The 15690-nt window shown below is 39.5% G+C and overlaps 1 protein-coding gene across 1 annotated transcript; it reads left to right on the plus strand.

Annotated features, from left to right (window-relative positions):
• The first annotated feature begins 9357 nt into the window (after positions 1 to 9357).
• LOC122073292 (GDSL esterase/lipase At1g71250-like) lies at positions 9358 to 12551 on the plus strand. Its single transcript, XM_042637850.1, has 5 exons — positions 9358 to 9657; positions 9736 to 9863; positions 10325 to 10567; positions 11289 to 11544; positions 12208 to 12551. Exons 1-5 carry the CDS (start codon positions 9384 to 9386, stop codon positions 12426 to 12428), a joined length of 1122 nt encoding a protein of 373 aa, XP_042493784.1. The 5' UTR covers positions 9358 to 9383; the 3' UTR covers positions 12429 to 12551.
• The last annotated feature ends 3139 nt before the right edge of the window (positions 12552 to 15690 follow it).

The following is a 15690-nucleotide window of genomic DNA, read 5'->3' on the forward strand; positions in this document are numbered from 1 at the left end:
ATCTCAACACCTTCTACTCAATCTTCCTTCTTTAGCTGGTGGCTGGTTGTGCCCTCTAATGTAATTAGTTAATCTTAAGTTGAATGGTCCAAGTTGTTCCGGAATATTTCTTTAGGTTTGGCCACTGAGCCGGGTCACCGGCTGTTCAACTCACCTACTGTTGGGCCTGAAGAATTCAATACCAGGTTTTGAAAAACACTACTTCAATGCCTAAATCCATCCACTTGACATCTTTAATTTAGGAGGTAAACGCTGATTCTTGTATTTGCACTTGGGCCAAGCTGTGAGATTTGAGGCCATAAAATCCTTTGGATAGCTTGTACATGGGGCCCATGATCCAGGTAATTGATTACGGTTTTGTTTGTGGACCCAGGCCCATAATAAGCAACCTAAGTGGGCCCAAAAAATCAGTGTGCATTCTCAATTCTCAAGTTTGAGGGGCGTGGGGTGGGATGGGGTGGGATAGGGTGGGCGAGGTAGGTGGCATGTTTTTTCATCTTGGTCTTTGATATAGACGTATCTTCTTATATCTTGCATGACAAACCACCCTCGCCTCCTCGAGAGGGTGTCGCATGGGCCTGGAGTATGATACATGAGATTTTTCTTGATAAACTATAATCATAATGGAATAAGAAAATTTTGGGGAATAGAAAGTTGCGTCTTCTAGGCTCAAACATAGAGCACACCATGAAAAGATGTTTTTGTCCCTTTAATTGGATGCATGTGTATGTATTCCCATTGGTCCCAATACTGATGCAATGGCACACAACCAGATAGCATTATTTCTCTTAAAAAAAATTAGAATAAAGAATCCTACCAGTCTAGTGTAAACAACATCAACACACGGGGCCAATAAAAGAGTGCATAGAAGCATCTTCAGCCCATAGGGTAAAAAGACAGTGTGACCTTTCCACGCCGTAACTGCTAAAAGTGGTTGCCATGAATGATTATATCACGATGCATCAAGATAAGGATTCAACCATGGCAGTTCAACCCTCCAATGTACTTTACCTTGATGTTGATTTGTATCATGATCCTTTACGATCCCTCACCCTAAAAATGATCAAAGAAGGTAGTACTCTTTCCATATTTTTTCACCGCATTGGTTACTCTTACTAATAATGGCAAAACAAACTTTCATGTACGCGTGCGTGCAAAGATGCGTGTGCAAGTTTGTGTTGTGGGGGCCCGGTATATTGAGGAGGAAGTGTGTTCACATCATTTCTTTTCTAGAGTGACATTAGTGGTTGGGATATGCCCATCTCACACAAGCCAAGTTAGCTACTATTGTAGTTTGATGATTTAAATGTTTAATGGGTTAGTTAAATGGCATGTTCAACTCCAATGCAACATTATGACCCTCATCATACCTGCAGTCATTGGACCCTCACGCATTCAAGTCTGGATTAGGGTTTTGTATACCATCTAGCTAATATTTTAGATAAGGTTATCACACTACTTAGTTTCGTGCTCCCACACTCAGACATGGGGTGTGGTGAAAAAACCATCTTGCCTCCTTATTGGATGTTTGTGCATCTTCCTTCCTTAATTGGTTCCCGTGCTAACATAGTAATCATGCAACGCCCTTTAGAAATTAGAATGCTAGGAGAAAGGGATAATCAAAATGACTTTATTCAATGGACCTCCTAGATATGATCTTTTTCATTAGGGTTTCTTATTACAACCCCAGCAACCACTATTTCCTCAAATTATGGTCAAACCTTCCAGCACATCCTAATGGAGCTAAATCCTAGTTTTGAGAAAAGAAAACCTCAAGTTAAATGAAGAATAACTTCCCCGCTTGGATAAAAAAGTAACAGGGAAAAGAAGTCATAAAAGTGAATAAGATGGCACTGAAACTATTATCAAAGTTTATAGAAGCTTTTGACTTCCTCTTTACCTCTTCTTTTGTGGGTGAGCTTGACCTTTTTGACATTTTTTTGGGGTGGTGGTGTAAATAGAGTCTTGGACTTTGGGTGATACAAATTTCAAACCTAATTTTTGAGGTACAAACTTACATTGTGCCATTAGTTCTTGAGATAGTGCATTGTGTCATTACCCTAGAAAGCCTAATGAGACTGATAGGCATTCTTAAAAGTGAAGTATATAGTTTAGAACTTCCGTAGATAAAGTGAAGTCAATTAAAATGGAAAGTGGAAATTTCCAAACTAGTATTTTGTTGGATCAGATCAAGAAAAAAAAAATTAAAACGGTCACTTCTGGCTATTCTCACTCACTCTTAATGCTAACCAGATAAATCCTTAAGCGAGGTTTCAAAGATCATTATCCTATCCTGTGAGTTGATTCCAGTAATCACCTGCTAAGATAAGTCATTGTGAGTTGAGTTGATTCCAGCTTTAGATGATCTGGGAGAGAGAGAGAGAGAGGGGGATGACATACCATATCTGAATTCCAGAAATGTGTGGTGAAGTGCCTAGTGGTTTGTGTCTAGTACATTGTATATGGTCCTTTTGGGAGGTGGGGTTGGGAAGAGAAAGAGAGAGAGAGATCCCTATCATAATTTCTGGTAGGTGTTGTAAGGTGCTTAGAGGGTTTATGATTTAGTGCATTGTTTATGTAAATGGATGTGACTTGAATAGAATCTTGAGAATGGTCTTCAGTGGTCATTTGGGACTTGAGTACTCAGGGAACTTAATATGCATTACAGTCACCATCCAATGGTTAAAATAGAATTTTAAGGCTTACATTTGCTTAGAAGATAATGGAAAAACAAAATAAACAATGCACACAGATTTTACGAGGTTCGGCAAGGTTGCCTACATCCCCGGTGAGATGAGATCCTGCTTCACTATCAATGGAGAATAGGGTTACAACGCTCTTCCTCACACCTCTCCGTATTGCTTGCATTACAGAGAAAGAAACCCTCGCTACAAATATATAGCGGAAAAACCCTAATCCGGATCAAATTACAATTGCCACCCTAATCCGGATTAAACTACAATTGCCCTCAAATAAAAAATTCGAGCGGGGGGCTGCGCCCCCCTACACCCCCTGCTGTGCAGGGGGGCCTCCTGCCCCCCTTGCAACCCCCACGGCTCGCTAACCGGCTAGTGGGACCGCCGTCCTGGCTGTCTAGGTGTTGCACCAGTACTCCCTAGATTAAACTGCGACGGAATACAAGACATCATACACCAACAGGGGGGGGAATGAGTGTCCAGAGCGATTCTTTCCAGGAAAGGAAGAACTTACAATGTACATTAATAGGAAGAAGACCCATGATTAAACTAAAACCATTCTTTTTTAAGGTACTGTAACCATTTTAAAATTTAAATTTGCAAATTAGATTTCAACCCAAAAGGAAAAATTATGGATTAGTTCATTCATTTGGTCATTCTCCTCTCTGAACTATCTTGCTTTCCTCCCATTAATTACTGTTGGAATTGAAACAGATGGGAACTATGGAGTGGTCTTATTCTACCTGAAACATCTCAAGCTGTTCCTTAGCACATCAGAGATTACCTCATGCTAGCTAGCAATGTTGAAGTGAGAGATAAAGAAAAAGAAAAAAGAGGCAATAGATGCAATCATTGACCACTGAATGTAGAAAAATGTCATTGTAATGGTGACATTAAGAAGCATTTCAGAACCACATGAAAAAATAACTTCATTTTATCAGTTTTGCATAGAGTTTGATTAAGTGATCTGATCATATAAGATAGTACTGTCATATCACCTATCATATAATCCGAAAGAATATTTGAAACTTATCAAATTTGTACGCAAGTTCTGAAGGTCATACTGTACTAATTTGAAGAACATCTCGACGAACCTTAACCCGAATCATTAACCCTCAACCTCATGAAATTCTCTACTCAGAGTCACTGCAATTATACTCTTTATATCTGCTCTAATGTAGAATGTTAAATTTTCTCCTTGATCATGGTTTTTAAATTTTGTCAACTTATGAAATAAGGCATGTATGGGGAAGATCTACATAGAAATTTAAGCCAGGATGGTGCAATGGAATTTCATCCAGATTAATGGGCTTTTATTGGGCTCATTCATGGGTTTGATAGTCCAGCTATGAACTAAGTAAGAGCCCAGTGGATTGTTGGGCTCTTTCTTTACATGGCCCATAACAAGCAACCAGTTTTCAAATTTTACTTTCTTTGGATTCAATCTGACCCAAAGTAGCAAATAGGTTTGTATTATGATGATGACCAAAAAAAATCCTGATTTTGGTTAATAATTTTGAGAGAAATCATTGTAGTTGCTATCAAGTTGTGGATTGTGGGCCTTTCTTGATGTGGACTGTAATAGAATCTTACAAGATACAAGTGCTCTCAGTTCTGGTTAGGGATTTGGATCACAACCTGTGGATTCCATGGAATGTCCATATTCATCCCCGCTGCTTCTGAATTAAGAAGGTGGCGTTGGCTTTATTTGGCAAGACATACCTATTATTCTCTCCATATAGTCCCATGCACTTATCTTATCAGTAATGCCAAAGTGGAGTATATCTTATTATCTTGTTCATATCAGAACGGATCCCGGAAATCCGGTATTCTCAGTCGATGCCTGTAGTTAGGTTAGCTCAGAGCCACAAGTATGGGTAGAAATATCCCACCAGGCAAGTGGTTCCCTTCTAGGAAATCATCCCCTTTTAGCATGTACCGGCCGGTTGATTGCTTAATTTTCGAATGGTCGAAAGTTAATTCTAAATCTTCAGGTCTGGCCTGCTGCTGGGCCGGGTCGGGTCAACAACCATTCAGATGATCACTGATTGTTGGGCCTGAAGAATCTAATACCAGGTCCCTTTTTTAAACCACTTCTTCAATGCATAAATGCATCGTTTTAACATCTTTAAATGAGAAGATAATTTCCGCTTCTTGTGTTGCATTTGGGTTAGCTGTCCTGTGGAGATTTAGGCCATAAAACCCCTTGAATAGCTTATCCATGGAGGCCCATTATCTAGGCCTTGGGTGCAAAATGGTTTCACACACCTAAGCCCATAATAAGCAACCTCAGGGAGCCCAGACCCAATCGTTCAAATGTCACATGCCTTGCTGACCAAGTGCAACCATCCCAAAAGCAAACCCAAAACTTCCAGCATTGGCAGCCCAAAACATCCATATTAGCCCAACCAAAAGCAGCCCAAAAAATTGATGGATGGGTCTCAATTCCCAATTCTCAATTAACGAAAGGTTGTTGGGAATAACACCACATTGATTAATCTGGGCCAATCGATGTTTTCATATAATAATTGGGCCCCCTCTACCAAAGGGTGCGAGTTTCACCTTTTAAGCCTGAGTCCACTGAAAGCCCTCTTGAGTGTGGATCAGGTTCTCGCATTCTCGGATAGTCTGATCGACACGGATGGAATCTATCACAGGTTTTTTCCTTGGATGGATTCCATTTGTGTAGATCAATCCCGAAAATCTCAGCCCTCTTAAGCCTTAGAGGGCCTAGGTTGGTGTTTTCAGCCCGTGTGAAGGCTGAGATTTCTAGGCCTGGGCTAGAGACGGGTCAACCTGCTTGGGACTGACTAAAGCCTTAGGATGAACCCGCCCAGACTTGTATATTTTACACAAGACCAATGCCAAAAATGCATAAGCGGGTTGGTGTTACGTACCTAAAACTTCTCAATTGTTATTATAATGAAAAATTATCTGGTACCACCCATAACTTGGAGTGACCCTAAAAATGAAAATAATATCCCCCACACCTCTAATTTCGGACACAGTTAACTGAAAGTAGAAAATGACATTTTTACCCTTCTACTTAAGCTCTAAAAAAGAGAATTTGAACAGCTTTCCTCTTTCAACTTGAAGCCATGACTCTGGATTTAAAGCATAAAGCTGTGTCTCTTTACAGGACTCGGACAGGAAGAGATTCTTCATGGGGCATATCAGATTAAACAAATTCCAGATCTCCAAGTTATGGTGGGTACTTCAAGTTCCAAGTCTTTGAAACTTGAACTGTAAAGACCAATCGGTTCCGATTTTAGAACTTAACCTTTCAAAACAGACACCCAATTCAGAATTCTAGCCATGAAAGCTTTTAGAGTCTTTCTGCAGCTTATTTTCTTTTCCTGTGTAATTGCAGAAACCAGTTTCATTTATAATAGGTTTCACAATGTAAATTTGAGCTTGTATGGAGCATCGTACATTAAACCCGATGGCATCTTATCAGTAATCAGTTATTCACCAAAGAACATTGACCATGTATTCTATCCTTCTCCCCTGCAATTGAAGCTTAACAATTCAAACACCTCAATCTCTAAATGGGTTTCTATCTAAGACACAAGAACACAAAAATTTTCATGGGGCATGGCAGATTAAATGAACCCAGATCTCCACAAAAAAAAAAAAAAAGGCATAAATTAAAATGAAGACTAAAGAGATCCTCCGATTCACTATTCAAAACACACAATCTTAACTTGAAAATTTTTCAGTGCCACCAATATACAGTAGTAGACGATAAATTCACCCTCATATCAAGTTTCTGCAAGAAACCCAATTGAATTCACCTTCACTTTTGCAAGATTTTTCTGATCTAATTCTCTTTCGATTAGGTTCTATGTTGGGGGTTTTGATTCGTTGAGGAATTCCAATGCCGCTGTTGCTCCTGCTTCTGTCGCTTGGAATCATGAAGGTGATGTGGGTGTTGGTGGGTCAATTACAGTTGCAGCAGGTGATTCTGCTTCTGGTAGTGGGCTTGGAGGTGGTGGAGGAGAAGATGGGAAGCTGAGAGGTGAAAAGGGTGACCAGAATTTGGCTGGAAACCGGTGGCTTCGTCAAGAAACGTTGGCTTTGTTGCAGATTCCGTCTGATATGGAAGTTGCTTTCTGTCGATTTGGGTTTCTTGCTTTCCGTCGATTTGGTTCATGTCGTGGTCGTCTCCGGTGATGTATCGTGAACGGAGTTTAGGTTGAGAAAAAGTAACACATTTCACCAATTTGGGGGTTTTTAAAGTGATGGGTATAATTGTAAGTTCATCCATATTCAAGGGTAGTTTGGCCTTTTAGATAATATAAAACTGATGACATCATCATTTAACGATTTAATTCTAACTGAATGGGTTTTTTATAAATAATTTTATGAAAGTGAGGGATGTACAACATATTTTTTTTCAATTTTTGGTGTTACTCCAAGTTATTTTCAATTTCATGGGTGGTACAAGATAATTTCCCAAAAAATTATTACTATTATTGGTGAAATTGTTAGTTATTACGATAAATAATTAAGGGAGAAGTTATAGAAGGGATTATAGGGTGGAATAGTGGAGAGAGGTTATAAGGAAAACATGGAGAAGGTGGATTGCAAGGTGTAACTGGTTACCCTATCCTATATAATAGGAATTATTATGTAATAGAAGGTAGACAAGTAAATCAAAACTCCTAGAGGGATATTTTCTCTCTTTGAGGATGAGATTAGGTGATCTAATACGCCCAACTCCCTATTTTCTCTCTTTTTCCTATTTTTCCTCCCTCTTTCTACCATGTTCGTATCATCTGGTATCAGAGCCAGTTCTTCATGGATCAAATTTTCAATCAGATTCGAGATTCTCAATTGAAAAGTCTAGAATTGTTGGAAGCAATCTTGAAAAAGATTGAGTTATTGTCCATGGCCATCGTCCCCGTGTATCCAGAGTAGCAACAAGGAAGAAGGAAGAGAAGAAAAAGAAGAAGAAGAAGGAGAAGAAAACAACAAAAAAGAAGAAGACCATGAAGAAGAAAGCGAAGAAGAAGAAGACGACGAAAAAGGAGAAGGAAAAGAAGAAAATGGAAGTATTATTCACCACTTCCTTCAATAAGATGCCTGCTTCTACAACTAGATTCGGATGCCATGAGATAATCATTATAATTGTGATTTTTCCTGTGAAGATATGGGATCCCGATGGACAATTATCTGACTTTACTTCATTGTCCTTGAGGATAAAGACAATTTGAGGGGGAAGGATTGTTATGTACCTAAAACTTCTCAATTATTATTATAATTATTACTCTTATAGGTGGAATTATTAGTTATTATGATAAGATAGTAATTAAGGGAGAAGTTATAGGAGGGGTTATAGGGTGGAGTACTGGAGAGAGGTTAGGTATAACCGGTTATCCTATCCTATATAATAGGAATTATTATATAATAGAAGGTAGACAAGTAAATCAAAACTCCTATTTTCTCTCTAGATGAATATTTTCTCTCTTTGAGGACGAGGTTAGGCGACCTTCTAATACGCCCAACTCCCTATTTTCTCTCTTTTTCCTATTTTTCCTCCCTCTTTCTACTGTGTTCGTATCAGTTGGGATGTCTAGCTTCATTTACATTGTCTGTTCTCTCTCCGAAATTTTCAATGTGAGATAGAAAAATAAATAACTTTCTATTCCCATTGAGGAGAAAGAAGTAAGAGAATGCATACATTTTAGTTCCATATTGGAAATTTAATAAGAGAAGAAAAAAAATGAGAGTCTATAATTGAGAGGGAGAGAGAGATGGTGGAGGATTCAAAGCTGGTTATTGTTGGACAAATGGATAGGAGCAGGGAAAGCCCAGCCAGCGCTCCCTGAGCTCTTTAGAGGGCCAGTCCTGGGCTGAGATATAACAGTCCAACCTTGTACTGGGCTTCGGCTGAACTTCGGTCACTGGGCCTGGTTTTTCAAAAAATGGCCCAACCCAATGCATGATATATTTGATTTGAGCCCATTTAAGGCTTGTTAGCGACCCATGAGCCAAGTATGGATCAACTCTTAGTTAATGAACCAGATTCCGCACTAGAAACGAGTTCATGCAATTGTTAGTGAAATGTGAAACGGGAGAAATGGTGCTCATGCCAACGTGAAAAATGTTCATCAAATTAATGAGAATTAATAAAATTGAAGTGTAACGGTTAAGTGTACTATTGCAACATGTTGGTCACCCGTCTGAAACTTAGAAACAGCCTCTATTGCGAAGCAGAGGGGTAAGACTGCGTACATTTGCCCCTCTTAGACTAGTACGTAGTGGGAGCCTCGTACACTAAGTTACTCTTCTTTCAATAAAATTGAAACGAGAATCATGGGGCGTCCAGACCACTCAAGGGGGGTAGTGAGCATGTGGGGTCTCTTCCCTTGGATAAACAAGGTGAATTCATCACGCGGCTGAGGAAAACTTTGTCCTTAAATGATAATGGGAACCAACCTTATACAACTCAAAACAAGTTGCCAAATTTCAGCATATAATGGACTGTGTGTATCATGTGCATCATGCCTGAGATCCAGAAATTGAGCAAGAAACCGTAGGCTCTAGCTCTTAACACGTTAAAACTGTTTCAAATGCATCATCATCATCGTGACCACTTCTGTAACTCCTCTCAATTGCCACCCTCTATATTCACAACCCACATTATAAAAAGCCATCACTGACCAGGAGAGAAGAAATTAAAGAATGAGAAGATATAGCTCATCCAGAGTGGTCCTCATGGCTCTGCTTCCTTGGTTGTGGATGATCATCATCATCTTCTATTGCTCATCAAGTGGAGGAGTTCTTGGAGCACCACTAGTGCCTGCTATGTTTGTCTTTGGAGACTCACTAGTAGATAATGGAAATAACAATTTCCTCAGCTCCATTGCAAAATCAAACTACATTCCTTATGGGATTGATTTCTATGCAGGCCCCACTGGGAGGTTCTCTAATGGAAGAACTGTAGTGGATATGCTAGGTATCTCTCTCTCTCTCTCTCTCTTTCTCTATCTCTCTCTCTATACTTTTGATGATTCTGATTTCTTGGATATGGCAGGAGAGATGTTGGGTCTCCCTTACGTCCCAGCCTATGCTGATCCTACTACATCAGGAGCAAAAATTCTTAGTGGAGTGAACTATGCTTCAGCAGCTGCTGGCATTCTTGAAGAAACTGGCTACCACCTTGTATACTTTCTCCTTACTTACCCATAAATAATAACACAAAACCAGGTTATGTTATCATAATTGGGAAAAAGATCGCTACACCGCTATTGTACAGATTCTGATGAAAGTTAAATGGTTTTCATTCAATCTTGGTATGAATAGTCATGCGGTTGCAGGGTCAGTATGCGTCTGCTGGACTAATCATACCCGATGTTAACCAAAAAAAAGTACAGCTCTTTTATACTGTTCTCGTATAATAAGTAGTGGGGCTCATATTGATGGTAAACCCATATTGTTAATACCATTTCCAATCCCTCATTGATATTGTGCATAGATTTGAATACGGATAAAAATTAAATTCGAATTTTCGACCTTCCATTTACATCCCTACTCTAAATTTGGATAAGATGTGAATTTTTTCGGCTTATTATAGATTTCTTTGGCTAACATTTTTTTCAAATGTTACTCCACATTTGACACAGGGAGAGCGTTACATCTTGAGCAGACAAGTGCTTAATTTTGAGAATACCTTGAATCAGTTAAGAACTCAGATGGATCCCGTTTACTTGCCACAATACTTGGCCAAATCTATTGCAGTGATGGTGATTGGGAGTAACGACTACATCAACAACTACCTCTTGCCCCCCTTATACAGTACCAGTTACAATTACAATCCTACGGACTACGCCAATCTCCTCATCAACCGCTACACCCGTCAGATTCTGGCAAGTCTTTTTTTTTTTTTTTTTTTTTTTTTTTTTACTAATTAGAGCCGGGTTGGGCCGTATATTTAAAACTCAAGCACAACCCGAAGATTCCCAAAGCTCAGCCCAAGCCAGCCTAATCCTAGGTCCGATTGAGATATTTTAGCCCAGCCCAATTTTACAGAGTTAAAGATGGGCTGGGCTTGACCTTTTTTATCATTGGACCATTTGGTTAGTCTAAGAGAATGAACTAATGGCCTCATAATTATAAGTGTTGGTCCTTAGCATCCTTGCCAATTAATAATCAATTTTGAACATACCCACCATCTTTCCTAATATTTTTGTTGACTCTCATTTCCTTAGTGAGCTTGGATGGGCTGGGCTGAACCGGGCTCCCCAAGGCTTCAGCCCAGTCCTGGCCTGGCTCTAGCTCGGGCCTAGAAGTCTTAACCTTGACCCACCCGTCAGTCTGAAAAGCCCAACCTAGGACCTACTGGGCTCAATATGGGCTTGGACAGGTTCGGACTCGTTGGGTCAAACCTGCACCCCTAATTGAGATGTTACAGTCATACCTATATCGGCTTGTTCAAGTCCTTGGTGCCTTCGTATACTTGAGGAGTTCTCTCCACCTAAAGTCGGGAAGTTTTGGATTTGATTATCATCTCTGGTTGTTGAATAACTTGTTAATCTTCATTCATTGTTCCTTCATTTAAAGATTCTGGTTTGTTTTCCAAATTGGCAGGCTCTATACAATGTTGGGCTAAGGAAGTTCTTCTTAGCGGGGATAGGCCCACTAGGTTGCATTCCTAACCAATTAGCAACCGGTGAAGCACCACCTGGGAGATGCGTTGCGTATGTGAATGAAATTGTTGGGTTGTTCAATGTAAGGCTGAGATCACTCGTCGACCAGCTTAATTCCAACCATCCTGGAGCAATTTTTGTGTATGCCAACACTTATGGAGCACTGGGTGACACCCTCAATAACCCTGCAACTTATGGTAAGAAATTTAATTTTTTACTCAACTCTCTCTCCAAACACATAACCTTAACTTTTATTGATATGATAAGGGGTAGGGGAAGTGATCATTACCCGGTTGTGTAGTCCCGTACCCGCCGTAGGGGTCAATGAGAATGCACACAGGGACTTCATAGGTTGGGTTCCTATGTCTAGTTGTAGAATGATCCACATGACCCGGCAGCATTCTTTTCCCATATGATATTATTACTTTCTAAATGAAAATCTTCAGTTTTCTTCTCAAAACCAAAAAATTTGACTGCAAAATATAAAAAATGTTTTATGGAAGCAGTTTCTCTTGATCGTATGGTGAACAAAATGTAGGGTCAGGAGACACCGCCCCGCCCCTCCTCTAGAGTGGTCCAGATGGGCCACGCGAATCAGTTCACTATGGCCTTGGGGAAATTTGTAATATTGGTTTGCTTTCACTTCTCTCGTATTTGGCGCCATAGATTGTTGTGAGTTTGTGAATTCTTCCCAAAGTTAGGATCAAGTTTTCCTTCAACCACGGTCAAAGGAGAATTCCTTCAATAAGGCATTCGATCAGTGTTGAGAGTATATCACGCAACAATAGGGTTTACACATGCATCTTTCCATTACTAAGAATTTTATGAAACTAACGACTCTATGGGGTTACTTATGGCAGGTTTTAGCGTGGTTGACAAAGGGTGCTGCGGTCTCGGAAGAAACCAAGGGCAGATAACATGTCTTCCTTTCTCAATTCCCTGCCCAGAAAGAAACCAATATATATTCTGGGATGCCTTCCATCCAACTCAAGCTGTGAATGCAATCCTTGCTCGGAGGGCCTTTAGTGGCCCACCTTCTGATTGCTACCCCATGAACATTCAACAAGTCATACAAATGTAATTTAATTAAGTTGTTCCCAAGGATCCATCCCATGACATATATATGTTCTTAGGAAAACTTAATTCGGATCCATTTTAGTTCGCTCTATGTAATTGATATGTAATGATCATTCTCTTTCCATCATGTGGCATATTTTATTAATCCCAAGATGGTAGTCGATTTGGTAAGGGATCTTCGCCTCAAGAAGCATGTGGTTCTAAGTTCAACTTTTTGGGGCCACTCACACGGGGTGTTTAGTGCTTTCGTTGCTTTCGATAAAAATCGAATGGTTCTCATTCAACCCCTTATGACTTAGTCCATGATATTATAGGGTCAATATGGACCCATGGGACTAGTAAGGCCGTGGATACCCACGTTAGCCCCCCCCCCCCAACAAAAAAAAAATCCTCTTTCAGGCCATCATCATACACATCAGATCAGTTCTTCCAGGTAAACCAGGAAATAATGGTAGCAAGGACATCTTCGTCTAAATGAAGATTTAGATTCCGATTCTGATTGATTCAAAATTGGCCCCAAGAACCCTAGAATCAGTCATTTGATCTGAAAATTCATCAATTTAAAGGAATATTAAAAAGAATATTTTGATTTTTGGAGTTGCAGAAATCGAGATCGATACCTACCGGAAGAAGAAGTAAAGACTAGCAAGTTTGGCCAGCGAGCCCAAGCCATCCCAAAATCTCCTCTGAACCCAGTTGGGCTTGGGTTGGGCTTTTCAGCCCGAAGTACAGCAGGCCCGGGTTGAGATTCCTAGACCCAAGCTAGAGTCGGGTTGGGTTTGGGCTGTGGCCTTGGGTTGAGACCATCTGTGCATATATAATCTGTTTGGGAATTGAGTTGTTACTATTTAAATCCAATAAATCGGAGGACATGAGAGTCTACAAATAAGAGGAAAAGATTGTGGATATATACAAAGTTGATTATTAATTCTAAGAGGATAGCTTAGTTGGCAAACGGTATACAATTAAGAATTCATGAATTCACTCTCCTTGGACCTAACTTAAAAAATAAAAAAAATAAAGTGGTGGAGCAGAAGAAAAAAAAAAAAAGCAAAGGGAAGAAGAAGAAGAAAGAAGTTTATTATTATTAGACTAACCAAATGGTCTAATGATAAAATAGAGCCAAGCCCTGTAGGGCCAGGCCTGGGCTAAAATATCATAACCCAACCTTGGGTCAGGACGGGCTTGGTCTTAGCCTTAGGACCCTAGGTTGGGCCTCAGTTTCATGTCCAGCTACATAGTATACATTGGCATCTCCTTATGTCTATCTCTCTTATCTCACAATAATAGGAGGCTTTTTTTATTTTTTCCCTGAACTAGGCCCACTAGGAGCGACACAAGGGACCCACAGAAACTCTAAAAAGACGGGGGAGGCGGGCAAGAGGACCAAAACGTTCTGGGAAAGCATGAAAGATACTAATTAGGATACTATTAGACCATCCAATGGTTTAGAGACAGCCTTTGGTAGCCAAGAGAAGAAAAGAAAAGAAATGAAGATAAAAAAGAATTTAAAAAAGAGAAGAAAATAAATGAAATGGTAAGAAAATAGGAAAAATATGTATGTTTGACAACTATTAGAAGAGAAGAAAATAAAAGTTTTTGTATTTTCTTATATTTTCTTGTATTTTTTGTAAGATTTTTCTTTTAGAGCAAAAGAAAACTCCATCATTCCCAAGGTAAATTTTGAATTTCAAAAAAAGAATCTTCTCTTGGTTTGGGTAATGTCAAACACAAAGAAAATTTTTTAAACTAAGAAAAAAGGTAAATTTTGTTCTCTTTTCTTTTCTTTTCCTCGCATGGCTACCAAACACAGCTAAATGAAAATTTTGATGCTTATACATAAATATTTGTATAAAGAGGAGAAAATGATACTTTTTGAAGTTGCAAAACTCAGGTCCTTGGTTTTCATCTCCTCCTCTTATCACATCCACAATTCAACATATTAGTATCATATCGATAGTATCAATGGTACCTAATATTGATACATTATTGATACCGTAGTAGCGGTATCACTACAAGGGAAGGTAAAATGGTAAAAAAAACCAAAGTATTGATATTTTAACGGGTGAAACGGCCCGACAAATCATGATATTGCCACTTTTTAAGAGCAAATTAGAGCACCATTACTTTAACTCTTCCCATGCATGCATGCACGTGTTTGCATGAAGGTCGATCTATATCAGTATCTTTGAAATCAATACAAATACTGACACTTAAAGACATTGGTCCCATCTAACATGCTACTTGGTAGAAATTGTACCACATTAGCTATACATGGGCTTAGAATCATCAACTTCAATCGTCTCCATCAATTTATTGAATTACCCTTGTTGGGAATAACCTCAAATATACCAATTGGGTCTTCCACGTTTAAATCCAAGTTTTTAAAATAAAATTTAACAATCTGGTCGGAAAACTTTCTCCAGACTAGAACGCTTAAGAATTCCATTCCCTAATTCTATATTAATCATCAAAACACGTCTCATTCCTAAACTCATTCTAGGATTTAAGAATGGGAATGCATATTAAAAGGCTTTTTTGACAATCCAAAATGCATTCTAGCCTCGGAATGCATTCTGAGAATGCATACCAAGCAGCTTTAATGTTCTAAAGAAACAGATTGAAATTTGAACCACTTTCCTGGTCTCTTTATGGTTCAATATCTGGTCTGAATTTTAAAATCGGAGCTGGGTCAGCCCAATAAGGGCATTTTTGTCATGACAGAAAAAAGTATAAATTTGTCAGTCATTCTCTGTCCGAACGGTTTATAATTCCCTGGCGGCGTAGTAAGTAAGGCTGTAACGTCCTCTACGGACACAACTGTCATTAACCCTACAACGGTACCACACCACAGCCTGATAGCCTTGAGACTTAATACAGCGCAATGTAGCCCCCACATCTGTAATTATGTGGATGGGTGCGCACTGCACACTGACTATGGTGCCCTTGTGAAGTATATGGGGCCCGCAGGCTGGGGAGTGTTGGCTAATCCGAAGCCACTCCAGAATTATGCTTATCTTCGATTGGGTGGACCGGTTGAGCCAATGTTCTCAAACCATGAGATTGGATCCCAATAAGCTAACCTTAAAAACATATTTAAAATAATGGGGTCCCCACTTCCAATCAACGGGGGACACAAGGGAACATCATACAATTCGTTAACAGGGGTCCATGTGTTAGGAAGGAGAGAATAGGGTGTCAATTGCAGGTCTGACCGAGCCTCACCATTTGAAGCTCGAACTGACCCGGCTCAATTAATAAATGTA

Source organism: Macadamia integrifolia, chromosome 3, assembly GCF_013358625.1.
Source record: "Macadamia integrifolia cultivar HAES 741 chromosome 3, SCU_Mint_v3, whole genome shotgun sequence".
NCBI classification, from domain to species: Eukaryota; Viridiplantae; Streptophyta; class Magnoliopsida; order Proteales; family Proteaceae; genus Macadamia; species Macadamia integrifolia.